At 38.8% G+C, this 22,435-nt stretch overlaps 1 protein-coding gene across 1 annotated transcript; it reads left to right on the top strand.

The window, feature by feature from the left end:
• Positions 1-790: 790 nt before the first annotated feature.
• Positions 791-17,280, top strand: Slc25a31 (solute carrier family 25 member 31). Its single transcript, XM_036190258.1, has 6 exons — positions 791-1,197; positions 8,277-8,404; positions 11,141-11,258; positions 12,023-12,177; positions 13,775-13,900; positions 16,451-17,280. Exons 1-6 carry the CDS (start codon positions 966-968, stop codon positions 16,649-16,651), a joined length of 960 nt encoding a protein of 319 aa, XP_036046151.1. The 5' UTR covers positions 791-965; the 3' UTR covers positions 16,652-17,280.
• Positions 17,281-22,435: the final 5,155 nt, after the last annotated feature.

A 22,435-nucleotide genomic window follows, 5' to 3' on the forward strand; every position in this document is an offset into this window, starting at 1 on the left:
AGTTTTAAGAGAAAGGTTCTGTGGAGGGAAAAAAAAAAAGTTTGTGAATTGCTCTTTAGAAAGTCATTGGTTCTTAAACCTGCAAAGTAGAATACCCCCAAAGGGAGCCCCAGGCATGATGGTCCATGCCTTTAGTCCTAGCACTCAGAAGATAGTCAGGCAGATCTCTATGATTTCAAGGTCAGCCTGGTCTACATGCTAGTTCCTGCACTGCCCAGGCTACAAAGAGAAACCTGATTTTCCATAAAACCTGATTTAATGATTAGGGCCTAGCTTAATACATCAATTTAAACAAACCAACAACACAACACAGCACTGCCCTATCTCCCTTTTAATGTTCGGCCTCAATCAAGCATCACTATTGAATAGAAATTTCAGTTTAAATAAAATATGGCAGAGGAACATGTTGGCTTCTGGGGAAGAAATACCAACTCCAATGTCCAGGGTGACTGGACAAATGGTCTCTGCTAAAGCAGACTGTGACATCTATTTAAGCTAGGGGCTCACATAGCCCAGGCTGGCCTCAAATTTGCTGTGTAGCCAAGGGTGCCCACACCTGCTGGCATTACACACATGCAGCACCTGGCTGGAGTTGTGGCTTCTGAGAAGCAGGAGGTAAACTAACTGCAAACTGAATCAGATGCACTTAATCATAGTGTGCAGTAGGTGGAAGTATCTTCCGCCCAGCAGGAGCACTCAACGCCACCCCCACTCCCCCCACCTAGCCTCAGAACAGCAGCTGCACAGTGCGCACTTGGAAACACGTGTTGGGGTCACGTGCGCCACGCCAGGCCGTTGGGCGCGCCTGCGCAGCTCTTCGGCCTGCACCGGATGCGCTGTTCTCCCGGCATCCTTAGCGCCGCTTTCCCGCCAGGGTAAAGCCGAGTCCGTTTTCCGGTCCTCGTCATTGTCGCTTAGGTGTTGGTGCGGTGCTACAGGCGTCGGCTACCCGACTTCTGCCCAACATGTCGAGCGAACCCTCCAAGAAGTCTTCAAAGAAGGGGCTGTTCGACCCCATGTCCTTCCTGAAGGACCTGCTGGCCGGCGGGGTCGCGGCCGCAGTGTCGAAGACAGCCGTGGCACCCATCGAGCGGGTGAAGCTGTTGCTGCAGGTGCAGGCATCCTCCAAGCAGATCAGCCCCGAGGCGCGCTACAAGGGTATGGTGGACTGCCTGGTGCGCATTCCACGCGAGCAGGGTGCGTATGGTGCCACACTCGGCCTCTTCGTCCTGGACACGGGTGAGGGTGAGGGGTGACTCCAGAAACGGTGGCCCAAAGAGAAAGGGGGTCACCCACAGCAGGAGTGGCTTAGGAGAGGTAGTCCAGGGGAAAGGGGCTCATCCAGAAGAGGTTGACCCAGAGAAAAGGGGGTCACCTAGAGGAGGGATCGGACACGGGAGAAGGTGACCAGAGGGGGTTATCTAGAGGAAGAAAGTGACTCGGCAGAAAAAAAAAAAAAAGAGAGAGCAGAGCAGTGGTGGCGCACGCCTTTAGTCCCAACACTCCGGAGGCGGAGGCAGGCGGATCTCTGTGAGTTCAAGGCGAGCCTGGGCTACAGAGTGAGCTCCAGGACAGGCATCAAAACTACACAGAGAAACCCTGTCTTGAAACAACAACAACAAAGAAAAGTGACACAGCAGAAAGGGGGTTATTCCGAAAAGGGAGTCATTTAGGGGACAGGGTGACGGCAAAAGGAGCGATCCAGAGGAATCTTTTAGATCAGGGGGTCATCCAGAGAAGAGGTAACCCAGAGGACAGGTTTACCCAGAGGAGGGGGTGATCCTGAGGAAGAGGTTTGACCCGGTGGAAGGGGGGGTCATTCAGAAAAGGGGTAACCCAGGGGAAAGAGATCATCCATAGAAGGGTTCAAAGGGTAGGGTGACACCAGAAGAGGTGGTGCAGAGAAATTGGGTTACTCAGTGGAAAGGGGTATGTTTTCCAGAGAAGGGGTGACCCAGAGAAAAAAGTATTGCAAAAGAGAGGAGAGGGTCAATTAGAAACAGGTATGTAGGGTGGAGGTAGTTGCCAGCTTAGCCTAGCAGATGTTTTTGTTTCTTGGTTTGGGGTGGTGGTGGTGGTGGTGTTTTGGTGAGTGTGCAGGAGCACTGTGTTTTGAGACAGGGTCTGTGTAGCCCTTGCTAGCCTGGAATTCTTTATGTGGACCAGGCTGGCATTGCACTTGAGGTGATCTTCCTGCCTGTTTTTGAGAGTCCTGAGATTACAGGTCTGTTTCTTAACCTGCCAGAATTTAGTGTCTTGACCCATCTAACAGGCATTCCCAACGCCAAGAAGGCCTTAAATGTATCCTGTGTGTAGGTGAGACCTGAGCCTGCCCTTTCCATGTAGGTCTGTTACATCAGTATTTGTACTTTGAGTACACTTTTGCCTGGCCCATGGGGAAAAAAAAGAGTGTATGACTTCCCATGGTGCAAGATGCTTTATGTTAATTAGTATTCAAGTGGCTTAGATATTTCTTGAAGTTGTAAGCTTTTGAGAAGTACAAATACAGGTACATTATAGCCTTTGTATTCTGATGCTTAATTGGCAAAAAGCTCTACTTGTTTTGGAGAACCACTGAAGACCAAGCCTTCCAACAAGGCAATCTTCTCTGTGCAGAATGTCAGAGTAGGCCAGAACTCAGCAATCATGACTAGTGGTGTTTTAATGTAACTTCTAAGAACATTTATTAAAAACGTACTTTGTGCATCTTCATGTTTGCATTCATGTGTGCCATGTCACAGATGTGGAGTCAGAATGGCGTGCAGGAGTCACTTCTCAGCTTGCACTCTGTTAGCATCCTGGGGGTAGGACTCAGGGCTTGACAGCAGGTGCTCTACCTCTTGAGTTCTAACATGATTTTAAAAATCAGAGTTAAAACAGGAAAACAGCAACAGCACTAAACAAAACACAAGTAAACTGTGGGATCAGGATTACTTTAGTTTCTTTTTTCTTCTTAGGTATGGATTTTTTTTTTTTTTTTTTTTTGGTTTTTCAAGACAGGGTTTCTCTGTAGCTTTTGGAGGTTGCCCTGGAACTTGCTTTGTAGACCAGGCTGGCCTCAAATTCACAGAGATCCACCTGCCTCTGCCTCCCGAGTACTGGGATTACAGGCGAGCGCCACCACTGCCCAGCAGAATTTTTTATTAATACTGAAATGATTTGATAAAATAAACAATGAAAGCCCTTCATGGGCCATTGCTGGAAATGGTTCTGTTGAAAACCCTGTACAACTTTAAAAAAGGAAATAGGTTTATCATTTATTCAAAGCAGGAAATGAAGTGGTTTCAACTCCAGAGCTATCCTTTCTTTTGCTGCTAGGTCTGTGGTAGCATTTTTCCAAAGTAAAACAATAGAACAGTCTCTCCAAGTGTAGTATTGCTTAAGCTAAAATGTTGGGGAACAGCCTGGGCAGCATACTCAGACACACCATTTGAAAAAAGAAAATGGGGATTTGAGGAAGGTCCTTTATTTCTAGATATGTGGTTACAACTGTTCCTGACTATCGAGTAGAATATAGGGCTTAAGAGTGGAATCGTAGGCATTGTATAAACCATCTCTAGAATACCCATCTGCAGGGCTGGCAAGATGGCTCAGTGTTAAGAGTGTTTGTTCTCAGGTAGAGAGGACTTAGGTCTGGTTCTCATCACCGATATGGTAGCTCACAACCACCTGGGATGCCATCTTCTGTCTTTGGTGGGCACCAGGCTTGCACATGGTGCAGATACATAAATACAAGCAAAACACTCATACACATAAAATAACTTTTCATTTTTTTAGATAAGCTCTCACTATATAGCTCTGGCTGGAAGGAACTCAATATGTAGACCAGGCTGGCTTCAAACTCAGAGATCCCCCTGCCTCTGCCTCCTAAGTGCTGGGATTAAAGGCATATACCACCACACTTGGCTTAGAACTAATTTTAAAAAAAAAAAAAATAGATTGCCTGTATGGAGGCAGGGATAGGATGATAACAAGTTCAAGGGCCTGCCAAGGCTATGTTTGGAGGCCTATTTCAAAAAAGGAAGTAGCCAATCTATTTGTTTTTACTGTATCTGCTTTAAATATTTAGGTAAAGTGTTCTAGTCAGGTTGTGCTTCCCAATGCTAATGTAATTGTATCTTAAATATTTTTGAGGGGCTTTTTTTCCTGAAAATTTAAAAACAAGTTTCTTGATTTTTTTTTAAAATATGACTCCTGTACTTGAGTTAATTCTATATTTTTTCTAGTCTTCATTATCTTTACTTTTCAAGATATAATCATAAGCAGAACTTTGAGAAATTTTCTGTTCTTGTATGTGGGTTATTATTACTAAAACATAAGGATAACTCACAGCAGGGAGAATATTGCCATCTAGAGGCATTTTTGAAGTGTTATCAAGGAAGTTTTGTGTGTACAAATTCATAGGAGTATAATCCTAAATCACAATAACATGGAATGCCAGGGTCAGAAGGACTCCCACAAGTTCTGGGAAGCCCTAAGCTGCTGCTTAGTAAGATCTTCTCTCAGAAAGAAAGAAGGAGGGAAGAAGGACCCACTGTTAGTTTCAAATGTGATACTCTTTTTGGAGGGGTCTCATGTTGGTTTAAGGGTATCTTTGTCATGAAAATTTCATTTGTATTCAGTATGTTAACCAAAGCTATAAGACTCTTCTGTTCTTTTGTGAGATGAACATCTGGTACAGTAATCAGAATTACAGTGAATAACTCATGATCTGAATTAGCTAGCCATTTCCAAAGTGATCAAATGTGTGTGAGAGTCATGTATAAAATGGGAAGACCAGCGCCTTTCTCATGTGACTGCAAACCAGTTTCTTGTTTTTATATTTTTTAATTTAAATGTCCCTTCATTAGTTGGAAAGATACCTACAAAAATGTGTTTTCTGAACCTTTTAAAATTGAGCTTAATGTTTGCCGATAGTGTCAATGTATTACTATGGCTGTGGTCCAGAAAATTAAATCTTACTTAGCGTCATTTACACAGTCAGGTTCACTCTGAATTCTTTCTTCCAGAGGTGAGACTCTGAGAAAACGAATGTGTAGCTCTGTCTCTGAAAGTTTTTATTAACTAATAAGAATTTAAGTTCCACTAAAAATACTCAAGAAAAGATTTACACCATCCTCTTAAATTTAGCACAACTCTTTAAAAGCAAGAAATACTCCCTTCTAATTTGTTTAAATTCCTCATGTTTAATTTTGTTTTACTTCATTTTCACTTGACGGTTGCTCTCCCCCTTTTAGAACCTGTCTCTATGTATTCTAGCTGGCCTCAAATACTGGGGTTAAAGAAAGATGTGTACTTCCACACCTGAAAATGTACAGCCTTCTTTGTACAGGAAGCATATGCATGATTAAAGTGTTTGTAGGCATGCGAGTTATTCTGTCAGACTGCTTGTGTTTCAATTCTAATTCTATATAGTTACACATTAGACTGAACAAATCCTCTGTGCCCTATAAGCTGTTGTAACTGAAAACTTCATCTGGATAAGGGAGAAAATGCTACTCCTTAGTGGTAGGTAATGGTGATAAATGAGCTCAAGGAGAAGTATCTAGCACATAACTATTTTTCTTGTTATTATTGCTTCAAAAATTATTTCTCTAGCTTTCTTGACATTATACATTTAACATGTACAGGGGAATGTTTTTGTATGTGTGTTATCCTGATAACCACAACCAAGCAAATTAACATTAGTCACCACATGCACTTAAAACATTTTGTATGTTTTTAGAATTTTTATGATTTACTCTTTTAGAAAACTTGAAGTATACACCAGTAGTTTCACTGATAATCACCATCCTATGGATCCCCAGTTCTGCGACCCCTCCCATCCCAATGGGAGCTGTTTGCTTACTTTCATGAGTTTGTCATTTGCTTTAAAAAAAAAAAAGTTCCCATACTTTGTGTTAGATACCCAAAACTTATTCACTCCATATAACCAACATCTCACTTTTCCCAGACCACCCCTGCCAAGCCTCTAGGAAACACCATTCTACTATCTGCTTCTGTTAGACGTTTTTAGATTCTTCACATCAGTGATACTATGTGACATTTTTCTTTCCGTGCCTTCCTAGTTCATTAAGCATAATATCTTTCAGGTTCATTTCTTTTATTTATTTATTTAGAATCTTTTTATTTTGTGTTAGGATTTCTTTTTCTTTCTTTTTGATTTTTCGAGACAGGGTTTCTCTGTGTAGCTTTGAGCCTTTCCTGGATCTTGCTCTGTAGACCAGGCTGGCCGCGAACTCACAGAGATCCGCCTGCCTCTGCCTCCCGAGTGCTGGGACTAAAGGTGTGCGCCACCACCGCCCGGCTCATTTCTTTTATTGAAAACAGATTCTCATATACAGTAAATCCTGACCACAGTTTCTCCTCACTCTCACTCCTCTCCACCTCCCCTCCCCCCAGATCCACTCCCCTTCTGTTTCCTCTTCAGAAGAGAGCAGGCCTCCAAGAGATGACACCAAACAGGACTAAACAAGATACAATCAGACATGGCAAAAAGCCTTCATATCTATACTGGACAAGGCAACCCAGTAAAAGGAAAAGAGACAGAGACACAGCCGGGCAGTTGTGGTGCACACCTTTAATCCCAGCACTTGGGAGGCACCTGGTCTACAGAGTGAGTTCCAGGACAGCCAGGCCTGTTACACAGAGAAACTCTGTCTCAAAAAAGAGAGAGAGAGAAAGGGATATACTTTACCTACTGTTAGGAGTCCCACAAACCCACCATGCTACGTACACTCAGAGGACCTGATGCAGACCCTGGCAGGCCCTGTGCTTGTCACTTCAGTCTCTGTGAGCCCGTGTGAGCCCTGCTCAGTTGTTCATGTGGGCCATCTTCTCCTGGTGTCCTATCTCCTCTGACTCCTGCAATATTCCCTCCCTTTCTTCCCCAATCTCTGAGATGAGGGACCAGTGGAGACCTCTAGTTTATACTCTTTCCACATAATGTCTGGCTGCAGGTCTCTGCACTAGTATCCTCAGGTTCTTAGTTGCAAGTGCCAGGACATTTCTTTTAAGGATCAGTAATTCCATTATTTATATATTCTACATCTTCTTAAGTTATCTGCTGATGTGTGTTTAGGCTGACTCTGTATCTTAGCTAATGTGTGTAGCACTGCACATGCATATGCAGACATTTTCAACATCCTATTTTAGTTCCTCTATAGATGTACTTAGGAGTGGGATTGTGGGCCCGATGGTAGTTCTGCTTTTAGTTTTGCAGAGAATCTCATACATTAAACATGATTCTTTTCCCCTACATACTTACCTAATATTTTTGTCTTTTTCATGGTAGCTGTTCTAACAGATACAAAATAACTGTGGTTTTAATTTGCATTCTCCCCATTTTCAAGTCCTGGATAAGGAAACATTTCATTTTATTAAATCAATGTGTTTTGAATGTTTATTTTTAAGGGCCTGATTTGGGACATTCTCTAGGTTGGGACTGAAGATACCCTATTCAAAGTACACAGTCAAAGCACTTGACAGTTTGCCATCAAGATTATGGAAGAGTTAACTGTCATTTTCTAGGGGAGCTTTGGACTATAAGGATCGCTCTGGATTTCAAGTCCCATGATGGCTGAATCATGAGGGTTGGACAGTCCATGGAGAGCTGAGGTGGGGGATTAATACTTGAACAGACTAGGAGAGACTACCTAGAATTTTGTTTGTTTCTTTCTTTCTTTGTTTTTGTTTTTTTCAAGACAACGATTCTCTGTGTAGCTTTGGAGCCTGTCCTGGATCTCACTCTGTAGACCAGGCTGGCCTTGTACTCACAGAGATCCACCTGCCTCTGGCTCCCGAGTGCTGGGACTAAAGGCGAGCACCGGCACCGCCCAGCTGAGAGATAAAATGGATGGGCTCTTCTTCCACCACCGCCCATCCCCCTTCTCCCTTTTCTGTATATTCCAGCCCTCCTTCAAAATAGTTCCAGAACATAAAAAGAAGAAGATAGAGGGTTTCTATTATGTATGTAGAATTCAGTAAGTGGATCTGTTTGTTTGGTGCAGTATACTAACACATAACAGCTTTATTACTGTAGGAATTGGCGTCAAGGTTTGGGGATGAGGCCGGAGGTTATTAGTGAGCTCTGCTTTTTTCCCATTGATGAGTCCTCTTTTGTTTAGCTGATACTTTTGATAAGTTCTTTAGATGAACAAAATTGGGATGGGCTGCATAGTTAATGCTACAGTTTCTTCCTTCAGTAGGAATGTTAAAACACATTCTTTACTAATTCTTTACTAATGCAAAATGGATTTATGTGTTTGATTCTGTAGGTTTTTTAAGTTATTGGCGTGGCAATTTGGCAAATGTTATTCGATACTTTCCAACACAAGCTTTAAACTTTGCTTTTAAGGACAAATACAAGCAACTATTCATGTCTGGAGTTAATAAAGAAAAACAGGTAATTATGTTTCAATATGTCTAAAATTTTCTAAGAAACTATTGAATTTGTCTTACCTATAATGTCTTATTTAGAGTGAAGGTGCTCTGGTAGATGTAAAAATAATAAAAATGGAACACATTAAATGTTGACAAGTTAGCATATATATTGTTAAGAAAATATATAAAAATTATATTAGCTTCAACAATGTTCTTGAAATCTCTTAGCTTCAATAACTAAGGGATCATTAGTCTCAATGAGGCATTATTCCCCAGAGTAAATATTAAGTGTAATTCTTATCTTATAATTACTGCTCTCATAAGCACAAAGAAACAGCCATCAGGTTTATATTACCTACCACTGGGGTTGCTTATTCCCTAAAGAAGTGAATTGTTTTTCTTTTATGGAAATGAAGCATAAGAGGAGTTTCTGGAGTGTAGTTCAGTAGTAGAGCACATGCTTTGCATGTGTAGGACTGTGGGTTTAATCTTCACAGAAGCTAAGACAAGAAAGGTCAAGCCAAGAGAAAATTATGTAATAAACAGATGGAGGAAGCCTGGGAAGATGGTTTAGTAGACAAAATATTTGCTGCACAAGCAGGATCTGAGTTTAAACTTTACATCACATATTTAAAAAATAATTGGTGGTATGCACCTATAATCCTCATGCTAGGGAAGAGAGGCATGAGGCCTGGGACCTACTGGCCAGTCTGCCTAGTCTATTCAGTGAGCTCTGGGTCAGTAAGAGACCCTGACTCCCCATACCCACCCTACCCCAAAAATGCAAGGTATATAGCACCAGAGGAATGAAACCCAAAGTTGTCCTCTGGCCTTGACATGAACACACACACACAAAAAAAAAAAAAAAAAAAAACCAAAAAAAAAACCATGGCAAACAGAAGATACACAAGGGTATGAGAGGCTTAATAACATAGTAAACTTTTTAATAACTAGGGATAGACTAAAAAGTACAGTAACTATGTAAGCTAGTCGCCGCCTTTATCACCATCATACAAAAACAGAAGGATACACCAAAAAGGAAATGAGAAGGTAATACCCTTGATGAGCATGGATGAAAGAAAAAAACCTTCATCAGCACATCAGAAAGAAAAGAAAGTATTCCTTATGACCAAGTGGGATTCATTCCAGAGGTGCAAGAATGGCATAACTTACATGTTTGTAATTTGAAGTTCAAGGTTACTATCACAGTGATCTTTGGTGGAGTTTCTTTAGGTCAGAGGATCTTAACCTGGGATCCATGCTATGTGAACACTACCAGTAACACCAGATGTATATGTTTATACATTGTGATCTCTTCCCCCACCTCCTGGGAATGAGTCTATCTATAAATTTTAAAAAAACTTCAAGTATCAAATATCAAAAAATAACATTTCCATTTCTATTCTCACTAACTGCAAAGACTTCCTATTTTCTCATGTCAGATTCCTAAGAAAGTCTGGCCCAGCTCATCGTTTTCTGCCAGATTTCTGTGGGTTAGTTACCTACCCTAGTGTCACATGTAATCTCCTGATACAATTGGCTGTCTGTGATTATGTAATATGATACACAGTAGTACATGTACATTTCACTTAAAAGGATCCATAAGAATCTAGAAATAGTAAGTGGCATTACTTATATACTCATTAAAACAATTATTTATTGAACATGTGTCTTTGGGAAAAGTCCCATGACTTGCTCTGTAAAAAAACAGATGACCTAAGAATCTGGCTTCCAACCAATGAAAACAACTGGTTGATAGATAAAATCAAATGTGTCCATTCATATAGCACTATCATTTGACAGTTAAACAGGATTAAGTATAGTAATAGATGTTGCTACATGAATCAACCTTGAAAGCATTATCCAATGGAAAAAAACACCACAAATAATTACAAATTGTGCTATTTGGTTCATATGGCATTTCCAAATTATTAATACTATAGAAATAGAAATATTAATAGGGCTCAGGGAGTTAGGGAAGATATAGAATTTCTTTGGAGGTCATAAAAATGTTTTAAAACTGGTGATAATTATTTAACTCTGTGAATCCAACCATTGTTGAATTGTATTCAAGGAAAAATTGTATGAAGGGTGAATTGTATTTAAATATATTAAGTAAAAATAATCTTGACCTCAAGAATTATAATCTGAAGGAGTATAAGTATATATAAATAACTACAGTTGAAAGGTTTTAAGTACAGTTTTAAAATAAAAAGTCTGGAATGTAGTGACACATTTTGAATCCTGGTCCTTTGATTCATCTTTAATATTCATAGGAAGAGGATATGGTTATAGAAGTAGAAGTTAAAGCATGATGCAACAACTTTTTGTTTACAAAAAGCAATGGGGAGGGCATTCTAGGTCAAGATGAAATCAGGAATTTCAAAGCAGCCTAAGACTTAAAACTAATTTTAGAAATATTAGGGCTGAATGTAGCAGGAGACTGAATTTTACTAGAATATTTTTACTTAATTCTTTTGTCGTTACAAAGGCCTTGTATCCTGCATTTTCCTTAACAGCCCCAATTTAGATAATCTGTTCTATTCCTGTAAGCCCATGATGCTGTCCTGAGCTCTATCCCCAGCATGTGAGTAGAATGGGGGGCATAGGCTGTGTGGATATGAGAGAAACATTTTGCATATGTCATAGATGCAGCTTATAAATACTGGGTTTCTTTTTAACCTTTGTGAAAATTTGATCAGCTATTTTGAACAGTCAGGTTCTACAGATTAATGCTTTTTAAATTTGTATATTTCAGTTCTGGAGATGGTTTCTAGCAAACCTGGCTTCTGGAGGGGCTGCTGGAGCAACATCCTTGTGTGTGGTATATCCACTAGATTTTGCCAGAACCCGACTAGGTGTTGATATTGGGAAAGGTACAGTTTTTATCAGTATTAACTATTCCTTTGTACTTTGAACCATCTATGTATCAACACTGTTATCAAATATAATAGTTTTTGAGATTTATTTTTATTTATGTGTATGTGTATGTGTCTGTGTATACAGGTGCTGTTAGAGGCCAGGAGAGGGTGTTCAGTCCCCTGGAACCGAAGTTGCAGGCATTAATAAGCCATCTAGCATGAGTGCTGGGAACTGAACTCATGTCCTCATAAGAGCAGCAAACACTGTAACCACTGAGCAATCCTTCCAGTCCCTAGTCTACAGAATTTATTCTGAATCAATATGTAGTCATCAGGCTTACAGTATCTGCTTTTTTTCTTCTTGAAGGAGAAATGGAAGTGGGCATTTAACAACAGAGTAAACCCAAAGCTTGCCTGTCACTTGTCTGTTTTTCTCATCGATTGTTCTGTATGCCTTATTTGTTTATAGTGGTTCTCCTTTGGTGAGATTAACATCTCTCACCCTTGAGATTTCCATTGTTTCTCCCTAAATATTTTCTCATAAGTTTGATGAAATATTTCAAGTCAAATTACTTACTTTGTAAGACATTAATATTTTCAGTTATTTCTTTTAAAATACTTCATGAAACCTTGAATGAATGGGAAGATTATTTTTGTCCTTTAGTTAGAAAATTTTCTGGGTAGAAGTCTCAGATCATTTGAATCTTTAAAATGTTTAATTACTTTGATTAAGATGTTTGATGTAAATGTTACTTATAGTTTTCATTGCTTTGTTTTAGGCCCTGAGCAACGGCAATTCAAGGGTTTAGGTGACTGCATTATGAAAATAGCAAGGTCAGATGGAATTATTGGTCTGTACCAAGGGTTTGGTGTCTCCGTTCAGGGTATCATTGTTTACCGAGCCTCATATTTTGGAGCTTATGACACCATTAAGGTAATTTGGTGACTTTAAATGGTTCTATTAGATACATGGTTTGTTCCTTTTATCCTAATTAGTATATTCTAATTAACATATAATTACTTTAATTACATAAATAAAAATCAATGATAAAATAGAGATGAAATTTCATCTAATCCATTTAATCATGACAATTATATGACTATATAATTCAGTTAAATTATGACTGTTACGACTGACTTTACATGAACATTTTGTCAAGAATGAAGTTTTTAAGGTTTTTGCATCATAAACAGGATGTCATGGAAAGTGTATTGGTTGGACCTCTGTATCTTCAGCAAATAATAAGACGTGTTCTAACTTTTTTGCTGACTTACATTATTATTTTTTTTTTTTTTTAGTTTTTCGAGACAGGGTTTCTCTGTATAGCTTTGAGCCTTTCCTGGAACTCACTTGGTAGCCCCGGCTGGCCTCGAACTCACAGAGATCCTCCTGGCTCTGCCTCCCAAGTGCTGGGAGGCATGCGCCTCCCACTGCCCGGCCTGCATTAATTTTGTTACCACTTTTTATATGCAGATAATCAGTGTAGGAACTAAGGAAGGGCTAATTACACATGGCTTGGTTCAACCACTGGCCGCTATTAGATTCTGTGCTGTTTTCCAGCTTGCTTTGCAGTTTGCTTTTGCAATTCAGACTTGAATAGCACTTCCATAATGCAGGGAAAAGAAAGGTTATAATAATGGCTGCCATTTTTGAGCTGCTACTTCATTCTACAAACCTTATTAAGTACTCTACAACTTCATGTTATTTTGTAATTTTAAGACACATATTTTGAAGATCCATAACCTAAGAATTGTTAAGAAATATATTTATTAAATGATAATCAGAACGTTTTTGCTATTAACCACTGTAGCATGGAATCAGTGAAAATATCAGGTTTTTTTTTATTAAAAGTTGAGAGGAATTTTATACTAGACTTACATGTTACTCCTCTTTTAATACTATAAATATAGTTAAATATAATTATTGTGGTCTGGAAAGATTACTTTTAGCTTAGTATATTATTATTGGAAATGGCATCTCAAATGTACAGACTGTAATATAGTCATAGAACATGTCCTGTGCATTCTCCCTCTGCTTTTCTGATATCTCCTGCAGTAGTGACAGTTAGGAATGCTTCTTCACTATGCTTTAAAGTTGCTCATCAAATATCATCAGGTATCTTTTCACTTTTCACCTACACAAGAAATACCTTTTTTTGGTGGTTGAATGCTGACATTTTGTTTAGGTGCCATTAATAATGAGTCTATTTTAATAGGAAACATGTTTTATTTCCATAAATCCTGAAGCATCATCATATGTGGACATCATACCTTTTCTTGCTAGTCTGCTGTTGTGAACTCCATACTAGATTTGGTTTCCACTGTGGTTCCAGATTTTAAATGCAGGGCCTTCTACATTTTAGGCAAGCACTTTACCACCAAGCTACTTTCTCAACTCCAGATGTTTTTTAATTACACTTTAAATATTATTTCATCATCATTCATATATTTATAAAAATATCCTTTGAATTAAGAATTTAAGATACTTTGGAAAACTAGATTATTAATTACATGATACATTTTTCTCCTAGGGCTTATTGCCAAAACCAAGGGAAATCCCGTTTCTTATCTCTTTTATCATTGCTCAAATCGTGACTACCTGCTCTGGAATACTCTCCTATCCTTTTGACACAGTTAGAAGACGTATGATGATGCAGGTAATGTATTTATGAGTTTAACTGAATCTGTGTCTTACATGAAGATGTAATGTGTTTGAATTTCAGAGACATTTTATCTGGAAGGTAAGTTCGTTTGTCTACTTCCTATATTCCTGCTTGTATTGTTTACTGCTGTAAACGAGCCACCGGCCAGCAAAGCTTCTTCCTTTCTGCTGTGGAACAAACTGCCTTCTACTTCTGAATTTCTGGGAGTGTGGAGGGGAGTGATAGATTGGATGAATATGTCCATCTTTTAAATTTTTTGGAATAATTATTATTTGAGGTGTATAGATGTTTTGCCTTTGTGTATGTCTGTGCACCAGCTGTGTGCCTAGTACACAAGCAGGCCAGGAAGGGGGCATTGGATCCCCAGCAACTGGATTTACAGATGGTTATGAACCACCATATGAGCTCTGGGAATCAAACTTAGGTCCTTGGAAAGTTCAGCAAGCCTTCTAACTGCTGAGTAATCTCTCCATTCTTCAGATATCTATCTGAACCAAAATATTGGTAAACGGAGGCTTTTTTGTCCTCCCCGGTCCCACTGCCACTTTTAAAATAATCACTCAGATGCTTACTATTAATTACAACTTGTTTGGCCTATTGCTCAGGCTGATTACTAATTAGCTCTTACAGCTTAAATTAATCCATGTCTATGAATCTATATTATGCTGTGTCTCATGGCTTTACCTGTGCCTTAATACATCTTGCTCCTCTGGTGACTGTCTGGCATCTCTTTGGCTCCACCCTCTTCTCCCTGTCTCTGCTTGGATTTCCCGCCTGACTCTATTCTGCCTTGCTATAGGCCAAAGCAACTTCTTTATTAACCATTGGTAATAAGACATATTTACAGCATACAGAGGGGTTATCCCACAGCGTATTACCTCAAGTAAAGTAAACTCAGTTATAGGCAATTAGCATGATAATTTGCTGTTATGGTATATTTTGATAAAAGTTACATAATCTTTAAGTCCAAGGGTGAAAAAGTATAATAACCTGTGTTCCACACATAAAATGCTAAACTTTATGTATTCCATCACTTGCACGTTGCATTCATTTATTGAATAAACATTTGAATACTTAATCTACACACAAATACAGCCTGCATCCAAACTCATAATGCTGTACTGAAGACACACAACACAGTTAATGGCTGAAAGAAAGTATGCAGAGGACCTGGGAATGCATAGCAAAGGAATGCACACTGCCTACAGTGATCAGATTCAGCTTCCTGGAAGCAGATCTATCTCAGTGACTGTTGAGTGGAACCCAGGGATTATGCAGCTTTCCTTGTGACAGTGACTTTGACAGTTGCAGTTCTGAGAAACTGATTCTGTAGTTCTAGGATTTATTTTCCTGGAAATTGTAAATTATGTTTTGGTAGGGTTAATTTTCTATGTTTTCTGAGTTTTAAAAATAATTATCATAGAGGTTGTTATATGTTACTTTTTTTTTTTATTCTGAAGAGGGTGCCAGATCTTGTTACAGATGGTTGTGTAGTAACATGTCGTCGCTGGGAATTGAGCTCAGGTCCTCTGGAAGAGCAGCCAATGCTCTTAACCGCTGAGCCATCTCTCTAGCCCCCATGTGTTACTTTTTTAAAATCTCTGATCATCTGCATTTATGTTGTCCTTGACATTTCTAATAATTTGGAGGCCATTCTTTTTTTCTAAAACATTACTTACAGAAAATTTCCCCCAAAATATTTCAAAGAACTAGTTTAACTTTTCATGTTATTGTTTTCATTATCTTTTGACTTAAAAAAATCTTTGTGTGTTTGTGTGTGTGCATACTCAGGTGTTTATCTGTGTGAGTGCCGGCGTGCATGTAAAGGTCACGGGACAACTTCAGGTGTCAGACCTCACTTTCCACCTTGCTTGAGACAGGGTCCCTGGTTTCCCTGCCAGTAGCAGGTTTGCTGGCCCTCAAGCTCCCAGGAGTCTCCAGTCTCCACCTCCCTCCTTACATAGTAGCCTTGGGACTTCAGGTTTTAAGTGGGTTCTGGGGATCTGAAGTCAGGTCCTCACTCTTAGAGTAAGCTCTGAGCCACCTCTGCATCATGTGTGCTTGTTTCTACTTCCCTATGACTTGTGCTTAATCACTTGTTCCTGCTTTATTTCTTCCTAAATGTTTAAGCCTAATCAATCTTTTTAGCCCCTTATAAACTTGTCACTCATACTGCATCTACAAATTTAATTTAAAGAGTCTGAGGTCATTTGTTCTTCCAAGTTTTCTTAACAAACAAACAAAAAAATAATAATTTTCCTAATCACAACTTTCTAGTGATAATTGCTCTATATTTGTACAGTTAATTGAAATGTGATGAGATTAAACCATGATTTATGTGATGTCATCCTTTAACATTTGGCAAACCTAGTATATGGTCAGTTTTCAAATGTTTCTGAAAAATGTGAACGTTCTTCACTCCCTCGGTACAGTATTAAGTATATTCTCACTAACTCAACACAGCATTAATTTTACTCATAGTACTGGTGTCCTAAAATGTCCTAAAAGATAATAAACTAATAGAAAATTGTCTTTTTAACATAGAGTGGAGAGTCTGAACGGCAATATAAAGGAACCATAGACTGCTTTGTGAAAATATACCGTCATGAAGGATCAGCTGCCTTCTTCCGTGGTGCCTTCTCCAACATCCTCCGTGGTACAGGGGGTGCTTTGGTGTTGGTGTTATATGATAAAATCAAAGAATTTCTCAATATTGATATTGGAAGTGGTTCATCGGGAGATTAGATTGAGAAATACATGTTTCTAATGTAAAAAGCATGAAAATTACATAGCTGCCATTTGTGTATATTTTGATAGTGTGTTACTACTTCAGTGTCTCTTACAGTGTTTATTCTGCAATAAAGAAAAGACATTTTCAAGATTTTAGTATTAAAAGTCAGAACAAAATGGGTTTTCTTCCCACTTAGACCCAGAATCATTTAGGGAAGCATTTTATTATAGGTAGTGTATGTTACTTCTGTTAAAAAATTCTTACACTTGTGATGAACACTATATAATGTGAAATCTGAGAAATGAAAGTATCTTTAAATTTCTGTTTGCTTAGGACAGCTGTAATCCCATCTTTCAGAAATTGTATAGTATGACGAATAGTTCCTAAACATTTATCAAGGGTTGTCATCAGTATCTCTTACATAAATCAGCTTTCTTCTGCAGCAACTGTTATTGGAGCTCCAGCATGACTGTGTTAGCACTTATAGTTCCATAGTTGATAAGTACAAATTGTATCATTAAAAAGTTGATAATGACACTACCAAACTATTCTATGAAAAGTATAGAATGGTTTCTTTTCTAATGTTTAGTCTTGCTAGTATGTCTTGGAATAAGAAATTTCTCTTAAACATTAGATTTTTGTATTCTGTATTGATAATAAAGCAAGTTCAAAACTATTGTAATGAGCCTTTTCTCCCCAACACACACACACACACACACACACACACACCACAACACAACACACTCTTTACCTATAAGCACACTTTTAGTTGAAGTGGAGCTGGCTTACATCTAACCAGCAAAAGATGTTCCTCAAGCTGGGCATGGTGGAGTATGCCCATAATCCTAGCACTGTGGGAGACTGAGGCAGGAGGATCCAGAGTTCAAGCCATAGAGATTCGTGGATTCATAGAGAGACCCTGTCTCGGGACAAATAGTTCTCTAAGGAGAAGTGGTAAGTGCTATTTCCAGGGTTTTGTAGGAGATTCTCATTTCTTCAGAGATGTGAAATTAAAAAAAAAAAAAAAGTACCTTTGAAATACCCAAGATTTTAAAGTTTTGTTTTTTGTTTTTAAAGATTTATTAATTTATTACATGTACAGTGTTCTGTTTACATGCCAGAAGAAGGCACCAGATCTCATTACATATGGTTGTGAGCCACCATGTGGTTGCTGGGGATTGAACTCAGGACCTCTGGAAGAACAACCAGTGCTCTTAACCTCTGAGCCACCTCTTCAGCCCGATTTTAAAGTTTTGATGGGTAAAAGAATGTTAGGCTAGTGGATATAAGCTATAAAGAAATTTTGTGAGGCTACAAGTTGGTATAATAGAGTAGAAAATTTTCCTGGTGCTTGGGTCAAATATATTTCAGTGACTAATTCAAAATATATTGGTAGTGTTACTCAAAGGAAAAATCTCTAAGGAGCTTTTAGTATGATTTCTTATAGTGGTCAGTGTAACCCAAGTCATAGAAACGAAAAGAAAAAATATTTTCTTTCAGATCAAAGAAATAAGTAAAACATTTGGAATAGTTTCCCACATAAAGATGAGCTAAGCTGTTACTACTTATAGAGCCATGCTTAGAGCAAAGAAATCTTTAAAGTTCTGAATGGCATAGGTAAAGAACAAGCTAACCACTATATTATTAGACTACAGTCCTAAGCCTAGAAGGTGTAGTCAGGAGAGAAAAGTTAGATGCTTAGCATCCTAGACTGAGCTGAGCTCTGTATGACACGAAACTGTTATCAGAGATAGTTAAAATGAACAAAATAATATAGACTTCATAAGGAAATAAATTGATAGCAAGACTAGTGTTGGCAAAGCACAGCAAAAGTGTGCTTAAATGGATACTTCACTAATGCTGAATTTCTCAGTCTTGTTTGCTAAGTTTCTTTACACTTTTATTTCTAAAACTCTTAGGAGTTAGAGCAACATTTTCCCTCCATGGGATATTTGAGTCAATATGCTGACTAAAATTGAACAGTGAATTTAAAATAAGGTATATAGTTTATGTTCATGTGTATTTCAATGGGACTTAGCAAAATGCAATTTATTCAAGTGTTAATGAGCATCTGTTTAGTATGTGGACATTATTATTTCAATCAGTTCTATAAAACAGTACTGTGGGAGGCTTAATTTTCTTTTCTACCAAAAAGGGGGCCTCATTTTTTTTTAACTGTTTGAGAATTTCATGCATGGATAAAATATATTTTGAGCAAATGCACTCCCCTCCAAATTCTCCCCTATCCTCATCAGCACTATTTCTTACCAACTGACTTCTTGTACCAGTGTTTTAAACCCACTGAGTCCATTTAGTGAGCATGGGTATAGGACAATCTGCTGGAGCATGGGTAGCCTCTCAGGTGGCTATATCCAGGAAAGAAACTTTCCCCTCCCCCAGCAGCCACCAATTACCAATAGCTCCTCAGCAGGTGGTGGGACTTGAGCCCCTCCTGAGTGCATGCTGGGATTCTAGCTGACTTAATCTTGTGCAGATCATGTGCATGCAATCACAGCCACTGTGAGTTCATCTGGCGAATACCATTTCACTGCAAACATCTACCTCTTGTTCATAATCTTTCCACCCCCTCTTCCACCTTGATACCTGAACTGCTAGAGTGTGATATAGATGTCTCATTTAGAGCTGTATTAATTGTTCCCCACTGTAAAAAGAAGCTTCTCTGAAGATGGTTGAGAGATGCACAAATCCATAGGTCTAGGTAAGAACTGAGGAGGCAGTTTATCATTATTTTCATTTAGCTAAATAGTAATATTTGGTTCTCCAGCAAGGTCCTGTGACCTCGCCAGCAACAGGTTTTTGGCCCAGGTAAAGGTATCAGGCAAGAGTTCTGTTTTGTGAAGCTGTCTTTAAATCCTACAGCATTTTCACCACTGTTGCACCAGTGGGCATATCTTGTTGGGCCAGTTGTTACTGGCTTGCAGAGTTCACAGCATGGCAAGTTTGTGGATGATACTTCTCCCTGGATAGCATGCATAGCACCTTCCAGCCAACAGTATGAAAGCTAGCCAAAAAAGATTGAGATTCTAAGTTGATGCTAATTTGATTTCTCCCTATCTTGTGTTATCATCAGCATTAGGGTCTTACTCAGTTCTGTAGGGTAACCAAGAACAGTGCAATAACCTGTACAGTTTGGGGGAAATCTCTGAGACCCCACTGACAAACAGATTGAAAAGAGGTAATCCATACCTAGCACTGGAGTTTCTGTTTAATAGCCTGTGGTGTCTGAGGGAGGCATTGCTCCTTGTTACAGACTAACTCCATTTAAAGTCTGTCTCTCTCTTCCTCCTTCCCTCCCTCACTCCCCCCCCCCCCCCCCCCCGTGTGTGTGTGTGTGTGTGTGTGTGTGTGTGTGTGTGTGATTTTTTTCTATGGTAGTCAGCTTCCATATGGCATTTTCAAATACCTTTAGTGTTAGTTAGCCCTTACCATGACTACTCCTCTGCTCTGCCCTCTCATTCCCCACCCCATTAACCCTTCCGCATTCCCTTTTCCCCATTCATAACCATGTGTGTTCTGTGTCCCCCTTTCCTTGAAATCTACCCTGCCATTGCACCTTACTAGTTTCCTGCCTTTTATGGGTACTCCAATTCATACTGGAAGATTTAAATCTAACATCCACATATATAAGAAAGATGTCATATTTGTCATTCTGGATCTAGTATACCTCCTTTGAATGATTATTTCTAGCTCCATCCATTTACCTGTAAATTTCACCATTTTATATTTCTTCTTTACAACAGAATAATATTCCATTTTGTGTATTTGACAGCACATTTTTATTATCCATTTAGCAGGTGATGGATATCTAGGCTGTTCCCATTTCTTGGCTATTGCGAATGTATTAGCAATGAACATGGTTGAGCAAGTATCTTTGTAATAGGACAGAGTCCTTTGGAAGTAGCAATGGCATAGGAAGAGCATGTGGTCTGTAGATCTAGCTTTTTGAAGAACATCAACATTGATTTCCACATGATTGTACCCACCAGCAATAAATAGGTGTTCTCTTTCTCCCACATCTACACTGGCATTTTGTTGTCTTTTGAGGGGGGGGGGGGGGGTTACTTCTGATTGAAGTAATATAAAAACCTCAAAAATTTAATTTACATTTTCCTAATGACTAAATATGTTGAGCATTAAAAGAATATCTTTCAGCCAGTTATATTTCTTCTTTTGAGAACTCTGTCTAGTTCTATACTCTAATTTTTAATTTGGTTGTTTTCTTGATGTTAGGTTTTTTTTAGTTCTTTGTATATTTTAGACCCCAACCCTCTGTCAGATATATAATTGATAAAGTTTTTTTCTCATTCTGAAGACTGCTCTTCATTTGAATGTTTGCCCTTTGCTATTCAGAAGCTTTTTTAGTTTAATGAGGCATCCCATTTGTCAGTTACAGGTCTTAATGCCTGTGTTACCAGACTCTTGTTCAGGAAATCTTTTTCCTGTGCCTGTAAGTTGCAGCATAGACCCTACTTTCTCCTCTGTCAGATTTGGCGTATCAGGTTACATTGAGATCCTAGATCTATTTGGAGTTGAGTATTTTTCAGGTGAGAAATAAGGATCTAGTTTGGTTCTTCTACCAGTAGCTATCCAGTTTGAGAAGCATCATTGGTTTTAGATGCTGTCTTTTTTCCATTGTGTATTTTTGGCCTCAAAGTCAGATGGCTCTAGTAGCTTTGACTTGCGTATCTTGGTCCTTAATTGTATTCTACTGATGAGTTTGCTTGTTTTTACGCCAGTTCCATACTGGTTTTATTATTATACCTCTGTAGTATATCTTGAAATCAGGGTGGTGATAACCCTAGCAGCATTTTTATTGTTCAGGACTTTAGGACTTTGTTTACTATCCTAGGTCTTTTGTGTTTCTGTGTGAATTTTGAGGCTATTTTGTTCAGTTTCTGTGAAGAATTGCATTGGGATTTTGGTGGAGACTATACTAGTTCTGTAGATTATTTTGATAAATTGGTCATTTTCACAATACTAATCCTACTAATCTACAAACATGGGATGTCTTTCCATTTTGTATTTTCTTCTGTTTCTTCCTCCAGTGCCTTAAAGTTTTCATTGTACAAATTTTTCACTTTTGGTCAGGTTTGTTCCAAGGTATTTTGAGGCAGTTGTAAAAAGGATTGTTTTCCTGGTTTCTTTCTCACTTAGTTTCTTGTTGGGATATAAGATGGCTGTTGGGTTTTATGTGCTAATTTTGTATCCTGCTACTTCACTGAATGTGTTTATCAGTTGCAGGAGTTTTCTTGTAGTTATATCATCTGCAGATAAGGATACTTAGACTTCCTTTATATCTTCTTTACCTCCTCTTATCTTGCTGCTGTAGGTCCACTTCAAGTACTGAGGCTGGTGGTTAGGAGCACTGGCTGCTCCATGGTGCCTCACAACCATCTGTTACACCAGTTCAGGGAATCCAATGCCTTGGTCTGACCTCTGTGGACAGCAGGGTGAATCACCTGTATACATAAAGTAATACAAAAAAATTTTTTTAAGACTTTAGGTACTAAATTGAATAAGCCTGAAGAGGATAGACGTCCTTGTCTTGTTACTGTTTTTAGTAGAAATGCTTAGAGCATTTCTGGGTTTGTTATATATTGTTTCATTATGGTAAGATATCATACTTGTATGTCACTTGTATGCCTTAATTCTACAGAAGTTTTATCATGAAATGGTGATGGGGTTTTGTCAAATGCCTTGCCTGAATCTAATGAGATGATCGTGTAGTTTTCTCCTTGAGTGTGTTCATGTGCTGGGTTTTATTTATTGATGTATGT

Source organism: Onychomys torridus, chromosome 6, assembly GCF_903995425.1.
Source record: "Onychomys torridus chromosome 6, mOncTor1.1, whole genome shotgun sequence".
NCBI lineage: Eukaryota > Metazoa > Chordata > Mammalia > Rodentia > Cricetidae > Onychomys > Onychomys torridus.